General features: G+C 39.4%; 1 protein-coding gene across 3 annotated transcripts in view; it reads left to right on the top strand.

Annotated features, from left to right (window-relative positions):
- The first annotated feature begins 378 nt into the window (after positions 1-378).
- The window catches only part of FAT3 (FAT atypical cadherin 3), a 550,552-nt gene continuing 538,294 nt past the window's right edge, over positions 379-12,636 (top strand). For all 3 annotated transcript variants that reach the window (XM_065881705.1, XM_065881704.1, XM_065881703.1), the window contains exon 1: positions 379-3,667. In XM_065881705.1, coding sequence (XP_065737777.1) covers positions 379-3,667 — 3,289 coding nt within the window. The remainder of the gene's footprint in view (positions 3,668-12,636) is intronic.

Raw genomic sequence — 12,636 nt, 5'->3', positions numbered from 1 at the left:
AGAAGGTAATTTTATGTCAGAGGTAAATGCACTTTTTAAGGCTTCCAGCACATATTTCTAAATTGACCTTCAGAATGCAAGAAATCTTCTACCAATAAACAATGCTATCAGCAGTGTAAAAGTGTCATTTAAAAAAAATCAAATAAGGTAAATTTAAATCCTAGTAGTTTTGAATTCCTTGTGGTATTCCATCTAGTAGTGGTAAGGATTCGAATTTTTTTTTCTCATATTGATGTTTTAGTAAAAAGATTTTATAATAAAGTTTTTAAAAAGCACTCTTTCATAACCGTTATTTCCTGTTCCTTCTCCCATGTTCCTCTAGGTTAATGTATCTTTTGTCTCTTTCTTTTTCCCCCTCCAGGATGGAAGTATGATGTGATGGATATAACTATGGGATACTGTGTAGGTACACGGCCTCCCTCTTGCCTCATCCTCCTGCTTCTCAAGCTTTTGGCCACTGTCTCTCAGGGGCTGCCGGGGACCGGGCCCCTTGGCTTCCACTTCACACATTCCATTTATAATGCTACCGTGTATGAGAACTCGGCAGCAAGGACCTACGTCAACAGCCAGAGTAGAATGGGCATCACCTTAATAGATCTGTCCTGGGATATCAAATACAGAATAGTGTCTGGAGATGAAGAAGGCTTTTTCAAAGCAGAGGAAGTCATCATTGCAGATTTCTGTTTTCTCAGAATAAGAACTAAAGGTGGCAATTCTGCCATATTGAATAGGGAAATTCAGGACAATTATTTATTGATAGTAAAAGGTTCTGTTCGAGGAGAAGATTTGGAAGCATGGACTAAAGTGAGCGTACAGGTTTTAGATATGAATGATCTGAGACCCTTATTTTCACCCACAACCTACTCTGTTACAATCGCAGAAAGCACACCTTTAAGGACTAGTGTTGCCCAGGTGACAGCAACAGATGCAGATATCGGTTCCAATGGAGAATTCTACTACTACTTTAAGAACAAAGTTGATCTCTTTTCAGTTCACCCCACGAGTGGTGTCATCTCTTTAAGTGGACGATTAAATTATGATGAAAAGAATAGGTATGATCTGGAAATTTTGGCTGTGGACCGGGGGATGAAGCTCTATGGGAACAATGGAGTGAGCAGTACTGCAAAGCTTTACGTTCACGTTGAACGAATAAATGAGCACACTCCAACTCTCCACGTGGTCACTCATGTGCCTTTCTCACTGGACAAAGAGCCCATATATGCGCTGGTGACCGTGGATGACCTAGATGAAGGAGCCAATGGAGAGATTGAGTCTGTTTCCATTGTGGCTGGGGATCCTTTAGATCAGTTCTTCCTGGCTAAGGAAGGAAAGTGGATGAATGAGTACAGGATTAAGGAGAAGAAGCAGGTTGACTGGGAGAGCTTTCCCTATGGCTACAATCTCACTCTTCAAGCCAAAGACAAGGGGTCACCTCAGAGATTTTCCGCAGCAAAGATAGTCCACATTGCCAACCCCAAAAGAGACACTGTCCCAGTTAGGTTTGAAAAAGAAACGTACGATGTGAGCATTAGTGAATTTTCCCCTCCTGGTGTCGTGGTTGCTATAGTAAAATTAAGTCCCGAACCTCTAGACGTGGAATACAAATTATCCCCTGGAGAGGATGCACAGTACTTCAAAATTAATCCTCGGTCAGGTCTGATCGTCACAGCACAGCCCCTGAATACCATTAAGAAGGAGGTTTATAAACTAGGGGTGACAAATAAAGAAGGGGATTTAAAAGCACAAGTCACCATCAGCATAGAGGATGCGAACGATCACACCCCAGAATTTCAGCAGCCACTGTATGATGCTTTTGTGAATGAAAGTGTTCCAGCGGGAACAAGCGTTTTGACAGTTTCAGCTTCCGATAAGGATAAAGGAGAAAATGGGTACATCACCTATAGTATTGCCAGCTTGAATTTGTTGCCATTTGCCATTAACCAGTTTACAGGTGTTATTAGCACAACTGAAGAATTGGATTTTGAATCCTCTCCAGAAACATACAGGTTCATTGTCAGAGCCTCTGACTGGGGTTCGCCATACCGCCATGAAAGTGAGGTCAATGTGACTATTCGAATAGGAAATGTCAATGACAACAGCCCTCTCTTTGAAAAAGTGGCTTGCCAGGGAATTATTTCCTCTGACTTTCCAGTTGGGGGCCATATCACAGCTGTCTCAGCGATCGATATCGATGAACTGGAACTTGTAAAGTACAAAATCATCTCTGGAAATGAACTTGGTTTCTTTTATTTAAACCCAGACTCTGGTGTATTGCAGCTTAAAAAGTCACTGATGAATCCTGGAATTAAAAATGGAAATTTTGCCCTTAGGATTACAGCCACCGATGGGGAGAATTTTGCGGATCCTATGTCTGTTAACATTTCAGTCCTGCACGGGAAGGTGTCTTCAAAGAACTTCAGTTGCCGAGAAACTCACGTGGCTCAGAAGCTGGCAGAGAAACTACTCATTAAGGCCAAAGCAAATGGGAAGCTGAATCTGGAAGATGGATTTCTGGACTTTTATTCAATTAATAGGCAGGGGCCACATTTTGACAAGTCATTTCCTTCTGATGTGGCCGTGAAGGAGAATCTGCCAGTTGGTGCTAACATCCTGAAGATTAAAGCCTATGATGCCGACTCTGGCTTCAATGGAAAGGTGCTATTTACAATATCCGATGGGAATACGGATAGTTGTTTTAATATTGATATGGAGACCGGGCAGCTTCAAGTCCTTATGCCCGTGGATCGAGAACACAGAGACCTCTATCTCCTTAATATCACTATCTATGACTTAGGTAATCCACAAAAGTCTGCGTGGAGGTTGCTCACCATCAATGTGGAGGATGCTAATGACAATAGCCCGATTTTTCTTCAAGACAGTTACTCAGTTAACATTCTTGAAAGTTCAAGTATTGGCACTGAGATTATTCAAGTGGAAGCCAGAGACAAAGACTTGGGTTCTAATGGTGAAGTGACTTACTCAGTCTTGACAGATACACAGCAGTTTGCCGTCAATAGCTCCACTGGAATCGTGTATGTAGCTGATCAGTTGGACCGGGAATCCAAAGCAAACTACTCTTTAAAAATAGAAGCCAGAGACAAGGCAGAAAGTGGCCAGCAGCTGTTTTCGGTTGTCACCCTGAAGGTTTTCTTGGATGATGTCAATGACTGCTCCCCGGCTTTCATTCCCAGTAGCTATAGTGTGAAGGTTCTTGAAGATCTCCCCATTGGCACTGTCATTGCTTGGCTGGAGACCCATGACCCAGACCTGGGACTGGGGGGTCAAGTGCGCTATTCTTTGGTCAATGATTATAATGGGAGATTTGAAATAGATAAAGCAAGTGGCACCATCCGCCTGAGCAAAGAGCTCGACTATGAAAAGCAACAGTTCTATAACCTCACCGTTCGGGCCAAAGACAAAGGGCGGCCTGTCTCTCTGTCATCCGTTTCCTTTGTTGAGGTGGAAGTGGTGGACGTCAATGAAAACCTCCATACTCCCTATTTCCCAGACTTTGCTGTTGTTGGATCTGTAAAAGAAAACTCACGGATTGGAACAAGTGTGCTGCAGGTTACTGCCCATGATGAGGACTCCGGGAGGGATGGAGAGATCCAGTACTCCATCAGGGATGGCAGTGGTCTTGGAAGGTTCAACATAGATGACGAGAGTGGTAAGTTTCATATTTTGTGCAAGAATTACTGTTTCTCTTCTCATGAATTGTCAACATGGGAAAAGTGAATGGCTATTCTTGCACTCAAACGGAATGACAAATGAGGTTGCATTTGTTGCAGAGGTGATGCAAGTAAAAGCTTTTCCGTAGAATGCATTGACTTGTAAGAAAACCTGTTTATACAGTGATAGCCAGTGGTTTTCAGTGGGAGTCCCTGGTTTTTGTTTTTCTCGTTCAGCGTTGCCATCACCGGGTTATCTTTCAATAAGTGTAAATAATTGTCACCTCTGTTGAGTGCACTTCTGACCTTCACTAAATTAAGGGCCCTGATAAAGTAAATTACATTTGAATTGGCTTTAAATTAGAAGTGTGAAATGGATTTTCAAATGGATCTTATATACCAGTGTTTCCCTTTATAGTAAGGCTTTTCTAAAGTGATATTGCATTAGTTGCTTGGTCTCTTGTGTTTCCCAGGCACATCTGGCCCTTGAATGACAGGCATTTGCACTGCATCGGCCCCATTAACGCATGGAGGCAACCTTCTACAAATGTTTTCGTGATAGACTGGAGGAGGCACGTTTTGGCTTTTATTTATTTAAAAAATGGTTTTAAGATTTTATCTGTAAGGATTTACCTTTCACAGAAACACTTTAAAATATGGGACAAAATAGTCCCAATATTTTCGTTGTCCCCTACCTGTTTATTTATACACTGTCATAGATACAGGTATAGATTTTATTTCTATCCTTATTATTGTCATTATTTGCCTTTAAATGTACAGGTGCTTAGACACCTGCTTGTGTGTGTGTGTGTGTGTGTGTGTGTGTGTGTGTGTGTGTGTGTATTCCTTGATCAACACAGTGCCTTTTTCTAATCTTCTCTAGATTGTACACATCTCAAGACAGGGACTGTGTCTTCTCTATTCCTGTGTGAATGGTACTATTAGCACTTTACAGTTTGGGGGCACATTTGTATCCAGTAAATCATGTTGTACAACACTCACAGGGTGTTTTGTTCCCAGTAATGGATGAAGAAAACAGATAGTGGGAAGGTGTCATCATAGGGATGCTAGTTGTACATTACAAAATTATACTAGAAAAAGGGTTTGAGAAGGTATTAAATATTGGATAGGAGTTACAAAACTGTGTATACTGTCAAAAATTTAAACTGTAATTTTTTTGTATAAATGGTTTCTCATTTTGGCTAGTGTAAAGTGTAAAATTGATCTCCATAGCCATAATGAAGGAAAAGGTAAATGTCAAGAAAACTGGGTTCTGATGTAGCCATATACTCTATCTTATTATATATGGCTTGTCATTTGATTAGAATATATTTTTACCTTTGAGGTACAAAATGAGAAAGAAAAAGTAGTAACCTTTACTGGGTGTCTATTCTATGCTAATACTTTACTATTAATAATAATGACTTCATTGAGTACTTGCAATAGGCGACACACCATATGAAGGGTTTTAGAGTCGGGTCTTATTTAATTCTCCCAACAGCCCCTCCAGAACTAATACTCATCAACTCATGAACTGATGTTCAGAGAAGATACCTAGTTTCAAGTTTAGCTCTGAGTAACTGCAGTATACACTGCTGTCTCACATCTAAAGACAAGTATGGGCTTCCTTGCATGTTCCTAGATACACATGAATTTGGTGTTGATCTAAAATCTGTAAGACAATAAAGTCTTAAACGGGTTTCAAAGTCCTTACAATCCTGGACTTGTTGGCTGATGGCACCAGCCATTAATCACCTTCCTTCTTCCTCACAGTCCCATTGTTTGTGTGGCTCTTCAGTGTGAGAAGCTTACCTTTGGGACTCAGGTGGATGTAGGTAGGTAGGTCAACAGGAAGGTGTCAGGCTGAATCATTAACAACTGCAACCTTCATGACTACATCAAGCCACAATGAGTTGTTTTCATTAGTTTCATCTTGGTGTAGCTTAATGCAGAGAAGAGCAGGTGCAATTTGGTGAGAGTGGCCTAGATTTTCCATGTTTGTACCATGCTATTTTGTTCTCATCTTGGGTGTTATTTCAGAAAATGTGTGTATAGTCATCTGATGATGTAGCTGCTTTTATAATTCTTTACATAAATAGAAATTATTTTTATTGAAGTATAGTTGATTTACAATGTTGTATTAGTTTCAGGTGTACAGCAAAGCAATTCAGTTATATATATATATGTGAGTGTGTATGTATATATGTGTGTATATATATACATATTCCTTTTCAGATCCTTTTGCATTATAGGTTATTTGAAGATATTGAGTATAGTTCCCTGTTCTATATAGTAGGTCCTTGTTGTTTATCTATTTTATATATAAAATTTATCCTAACTTATTAGGATAATTTATCCTAATTTATCCCTACTCCCTTTCCCCTTTGGTAACCATAAGTTTGTTTCCTACGTCTATGAATCTGTTTCTGCAACTCCCTACTTTGCATTATTCCCTTATATTCTGGATTGTATAAAATAAGTTTTGCCATGAGTGATGATAATTCCATTTTCATTTTGACATTGCTTTGTGACTTAAAAATCTCTTTTCTTATGACATCAACTCCCTTGGGGTAACAAATAGCTAAGAGCGTTGTGCAAACCCACATACCCATTAGAGGATTTAGATCTAGAACCAGCTCTCCTCAGTCCTAACTCAGTGCTCTTTTCTTTGGATTCATTACCCATGTTTCTGATTTACTTTCCTAGAGAATTATTCATTTTTAAAACCATAGTGACTATTTCTTTTCTTCCTTTTTCGAATTTTATTTTATTTTTTTATACAGCAGGTTCTTATTAGTTATCTGTTTTATACATATTAGTGTATATATGTCAATCCCAATCTTTTCCTCCTTTTTATTTCATTTTGTTTCCCTCTTTTAGGAAGCAAAACTATCTTTTTCTCTAGGTTAGAGGAAAAAAGTTTCAACTTAATGTTGAAATCTTTATGAAGATTATAATTCCCATATGGTAATATTCTTAACCATCTTCCTTCTGTCTCACTTCTTGCAGATTTTAACATCCCAGCCCAAAAAGCTGATGAGGAATGATTGCCTGGACTTGTGCCATGGGGATGCTAGGGTTAGGGAGAAGTTTGGCAAATGTATGTCCAACAAGAGAAGCCATCACCATGGCGCTACTGGGTTTGCGCTACTGTTGAATGATCAATCAGCTCTTTGCTTCCCAGCTCTAAAAATCATGGCTTGAGCTGCTGGTAGAATGAGCGGTTGTTTAGCCCTACAGCTGTTACTGGGTCTTAAGTTTGGACTCTGTTGTTTCATATGACCCCTTGGGTATAATAAAATGGCCTAAAGTTGTTGGGGTTTTCGTCTTTCAAGAACCTTAAGTCATCGGCAAAGGCTCTGTCATGGCTTGCCTTGTTTAATGGGTCTAAACTTATGCATGCACATGAATCAGCTGGAGAGTTTGTCAGCAATGCGGATCCCCAGGACTGATTCCCAAAGATTCTGATTCAGTTGGTCTGGGGTAGGAGCTGAGGGATCTTCATTCAAGCACTCCAAGTGGTCCTTCTGTGTGTGGTTCAGAAACACTACCCTAAATTTACCTGGGCTCCTTAGAGTGTGTCTATCAGATTATATCTTTTCTGTAAAATCCTGTTCCTTATTCTTTGGAAAGGCAGGGAATTGAGCTCATATTTTAGATAAGTTTCTTTTCTAGTCAAGTTTTCCAATCCAAATAAATTTTCTGTTATTCATTAGTGGTGATAGTTTTCTGAATGCCTTCCCAATGGATCAAAATCTATTTCTGTGCTTCAGTAATTGCAGTGCTCCTGTTTTGTGAGACAGCTTATGCTGGGATTAGTTGATCCATTTAGTAGTTTTATGTTCTTGACCTTTTTGGAGCTCAGTGAACAAAACCATACCTTTGAAATTCTTTACCATGCATGGGCATTTAATAAATGTTTAATAATGTTCACAGTAAATGGATTAACTGAGGGGCCCCCAACTACAGTGGATTTGACGACAACTTAAATGACCAGTCTGGAAGATGCAATTTAATCTTTTTTTTCCTTCACAAAGAACGCATTCTTATTCTTTGACATAATAGGAATGCATATTCTTGACTACTCAGAAGTTTTAGAAGGTTTATACAGAACACACTGTACATTTTAAACCGTGGTTTTCTATTAGATTCTTTTGTAAACTGCAAACTTGAACAATGACTTCACTGTTTTATTTACCTGGTGTTAAAGAAGTATTTAATCCAGATAAACAATTTCCAGTTTAGCACATTAATCATGGGTAATTAGGAAGATATTTTACCATCCGTTATTACTAATTATATTATTGCTTCCATTTATCAAGTACCTATTGTGTGCTAAGCACTATGCCAGGTGCTTTGTGGGTACTTTCTAGTTGTCATAGTAATCCATCAGGTGAGTTTCAGTGAGGTTTGCCCAAACAGGGTCAGGCATCTGGAAGTTGTTAGAACTGGATGCTCTAGTGCAATTGACTCCAAATCTCAGGTCAGTTCCCCTCTTTTCCACTGCAGTGTGCCATAATAACCTTGCTAAGCATACATATTAGTCAGATTTTTTCGTATTATTACTGTATAACAAACAATCACAAAATTTCAGTGGCTTATAAAAGCAGAGATTTTTTTTCTTCTTGCTCTTAAGTCTGGGAAGACAGTTGAAGTTGTTGCAGGCTGTAGATTGAGTTACGATTTGTTCTACATGTGTTTCCTACTTCAGGACCCAGGCTGAAGGGAGTACTCACTGTCTGGGATGTAGTGTTCTCAAAGTCAGATCAGGAGTGCAAGAGGCTGATGGAAGTTTGTGGTGCCTCTGCTCAAGACTGGCCCACATTCCATTGGCCAAAGAAGGTCTTGGGGCCAAGTTCAACATTGATGTGGGGTAGAGAGTAGTACTTCTCTTACAGAGGGAGGGAGGAAGAGGAATGAATAATTACTGAATAATTAGTAATAATAATTACTGAATAATAATACAGCCTAACATAGCATGTGACTTAACATTGTCTTCATAACTTAACATTAGTTAGACACTACCTTTGTGGAAGGCACTGGGACAGGCAGTGGTGACACAGAGAGCTACAAGTATCAGACCTGGGCCTTCTATAGTGGGACCAGGATCTTTCAAGCTCTCCAGTGTTGAGATGCTGTACTTGATCTTCTATAGGGAGAAAGAGTCACTTCAACTGGTGGCCAGGGAAAGAATAAATACATAGAGCTTTTATTTATTTAGTTCAACTGAAGAATGTTTACTGGCTGCCAGTGCTGAGACTAATACTCTTTTATCTGCAGAGTAATAATTAGAGTCAAGAGTGGGTGGATGAAAACCAAGAACGGGAAAATTTGTATTGTTAGAAATTTGAGAAGCTTTTGTCATTGCAGAAATCGGATGTCCCAACCCAGATATTTTAAAAGGTGGGTAATATCCGTAGGATCATGTTTCTTGCATAATGTCATAAAATACAAGCTTCCCTTTTCTGATATTCAGAGGCACCAGAAATCATATTTTATCTTACTGTCTTACTGTTTCTTACTGAAATCATATTTTATCTTACTATCTTACTGTTAATCTTTCCAGTTTCTTCTCCCCAAACTTTCCTGTTCAACTCCTTTTTGACAGTTTGAGGTGTAAGGCAGATGCTACTCGGCGACTTTGGTGCAATTCATGATGATTCCAAACTAAATGGTGTCGCCCATCCTCATTCTTTTTTCAAGGTGGTATTTTGTCTCTACCCGTCTAGGTCAAAAGAGAATCACTGAATTTTGGCTCAAAATTTGCCCCTGGGACCAGAGCAAGGAAAGGAGAGGAATGAAGTTATGATCAAGTGACAGCAGAAACTTTTCTCGGCTCTGGATTTTTAACCTTAGCTCTAGACTTCTTGATCATAATTATTTGAGAGAAATATAACGTTCCCGGAGGAGCCCTGAACACTCCATAACATTCAGATAAACATAGTAGTTGTCATGTAAATCAGGCCAGAGAGAGGATTAGACGCTTCTGGAAAATAATGAAGAGCATGTTTTTATTACTCTTTTCAGCATGTGCCTCCTTCTTGACCTTTTTTCTTAACTGTTGGCCGAAGGCAGTTTAGGTTTTAATAGAAGACTGTTGGTTCGAATCTGTAATTATGTCTGCCTTGTATATCAACTTTGAGCTGCTGTTGTCCCTAGGTAACTAGTAAATGATAAAACTAGTGACCAGCATAAAGACGAAATCCAAATAGGGTGGCAAGCCAACAACCTAGAAACTTGTGTGGTCTTTTCTCTGAAATCAGTCTTGTTTTATATATATATATATATAAATTTTTTTTTTTTTGCGGTACGCGGGCCTCTCACTGTTGTGGACTCTCCCGTTGCGGAGCACAGGCTCTGGACGCGCAGGCTCAGCGGCCATGGCTCATGGGCCCAGCCGCTCCACGGCATGTGGCATCTTCCCGGACTGGGGCACGAACCCGTGTCCCCTGCATCGGCAGGCGGACTCTCAACCACTGCGCCACCAGGGCTCTTCCTTTTATATTTTAATAATAGAAGTTTCCCATGGCTTACCTGGCCCTTCATGCCGGCGTCATGATTTCCTCAGTGCCAAGTGTTACTGAATTATATTTACTTCTTCAGTTAACAAAGAATGAAATTTCAGAGGCCTAGTAAGCAGAGGTTACAAAAACAATCAAATGCTTGCTTCATGTATTAGTGGCTCTCCAGAAGGTAGTGGGATAAATTTATAGCCTTCTGTGACTTCGGATAGCTTGCGTCTCATTTCAGTCTCCTAAAAATGTTTTTTCGGCAGGTGTTTTATATGCATGTTGAAGGATACTTTCATTTATCGTTACATTTGGAAGGTTTATAGAGTATGCTAAATATTTATGGGATGCCGCTACATTCACAGTGTTTCATTGAAAAGAAAATGAAAATGAAAATGGGCTGCAGCCTGTAGTTTTAGCTTGCCAGTTTTTATGAACGCATGTCTTATCGACAGACAATCTACAAAGAGTTGTGTGTGGGATTCAATTCAACTTATATTAAATTCTGGGCACTGGTATACAATGATTGAATATAATAGGACTCTCCAAATTTTCCCATTGGACATTGGAGGACTTAGTAGCTCCTCTAGGGCCACACCCTTTGTGATTAAGTTAACCGATTTTCATTTACGTAGCATAGTTAATATTCGAGTTGCTTTTAAAAAGCAGCATGCTAGTGAGAATAGTACCAAGTAAAAATAATATATTGAAGAGGAAATGTCTTGAGTCAAAAGGTGAATAAATGTTGAAGGAATGAAGATAAGAATTTGAGGTACACACACACCAGCATACACACACACACACAAACACACACACGTTATGGTAAAAACATAAAGGCTTTGTGGTTTAGCCCCAAGATCTATAAAATAGAGCTTAAACCATTTTCAGTTTTTCCCCATATTCTTAAAAGTCTGCCTCTTTGCTCTCGCAGCTTCTCTGCTCCCTGTTTTCCTCATCCTCCACCTCTTCCTTCTCTACTTGCCACAGTTATAGCGCACAGATTCTCTGCAGGCACAGTGCTTTGCACTGAAGAAGATGCACAGGTGATTAAGTCAAGGATGGGTAGTAGAGATAGAAAAGCATGTAATTGCAAACCGTGGGGTACCCAAGTGACACAACGTAAGTGAGTGCCTTGTGCTGGCCATTCATCACGTTCACTGCGGCCTCAGCATCACCCTTTGGCACAGTGGGATGATTTTTACAAATTCCAGTTAGAGACAAGGCAGTCTGAGAGATAACCAGGGCATTAAAGTCAGTTGATGATGATATATAAGCAAGGCTTAATTGTCAAGGAATGCATAACCCCAGAAATGGATCCAGGTTCTGTGAGGCTTAAAGCTCAGGCAATTTGGTGTGCCTGCTTTGAGAAAAATTATAAAAAGTATGACTAAAAAAATCTTTGTATTTGTTTAGAATGAGGAAAGAAATCACAGTAACTCATGAGTTTGAAAGCCAACAAACACAAATATCACAAAGCTCAGGAAAAATATAATATTTTGTTGATTGTCTAACACACCTTTCTAATACTTATTTCCCCTGAATTTTTTGGTTGCCTTTTTTCTTTGATTGCCTCTTGTAGGATAATAATCTTGTAATTGTTTCTATAAAAAGTGCAGAAAGATTATTTTTCCTCCAACGTGGTTGATTGAAGTTTGTTTTTTCACTGAGAGTTTAGAAATGTTTCTCTAGAGTCACAGCTTGTTATTGGTAGTGCTATGTGTATTCTCTCCATCGGCATCAAAGTTGAAAACATCTCTATCAAGTTTATTTCTCATATGAACTGTTGCAGATCTACTTGCTCTTAATAATAACTGCTACAGGTCTGTGCTCTGTAAACAAAAAACGTCTAGTAATTTCCGTGTCTGATAATCTAATCCACCAAAGGAAAGAACTCATGGTGCACTTATGCTGCATTTCAGGAGAAAACTTTGCTGCAAAACTTTGATTTTGACTCTATAGGCAAGAACCAAATCTTCTAATTACAAGTTTACATGTCTAATGATTGGGGAATTTTTCACAGACTAGCTTCTGGCTCTGTACGTTTTGTACCTAGTCTCTCCTTCCCAATGGCCGTAATTCTAGTGCTGGCCACCCCAGGATATGGTCATATGGTGATACAAGTTCTTTCCCTTCACTTCCATGCTACAATGCTGGGTGTCTCGGTGCAATGGGTAGTAGAAGGGTTTGGGGAAGCCATTCCTACACTGGACAGCTAACAACAATTTGTCTATACATGGAATTGATGGTGAACCACATAAATATATGCCACTAAATGCAAACCTAATGTATCTTCAACTCATTCTCCCTTAGATCCCTCAGATGCTTACAACTGCTTTATCTGGTAATGCAGAGTATAATAGAGGAGAAGTTGAGGGGAAAGAGAAAGAAGTTTTAAATGATTGTGGTTTAGGTATATTACTTTTGCAAAATTTATAGAAATGTGTAACCCTGTGAATCAT

Source organism: Phocoena phocoena, chromosome 8 (genome assembly GCF_963924675.1).
Source record: "Phocoena phocoena chromosome 8, mPhoPho1.1, whole genome shotgun sequence".
Taxonomy (NCBI): Eukaryota; Metazoa; Chordata; class Mammalia; order Artiodactyla; family Phocoenidae; genus Phocoena; species Phocoena phocoena.
The sequence above is the reverse complement of the archived record's forward strand: the minus strand, read 5'-3'. Positions and strand labels throughout refer to the sequence as shown.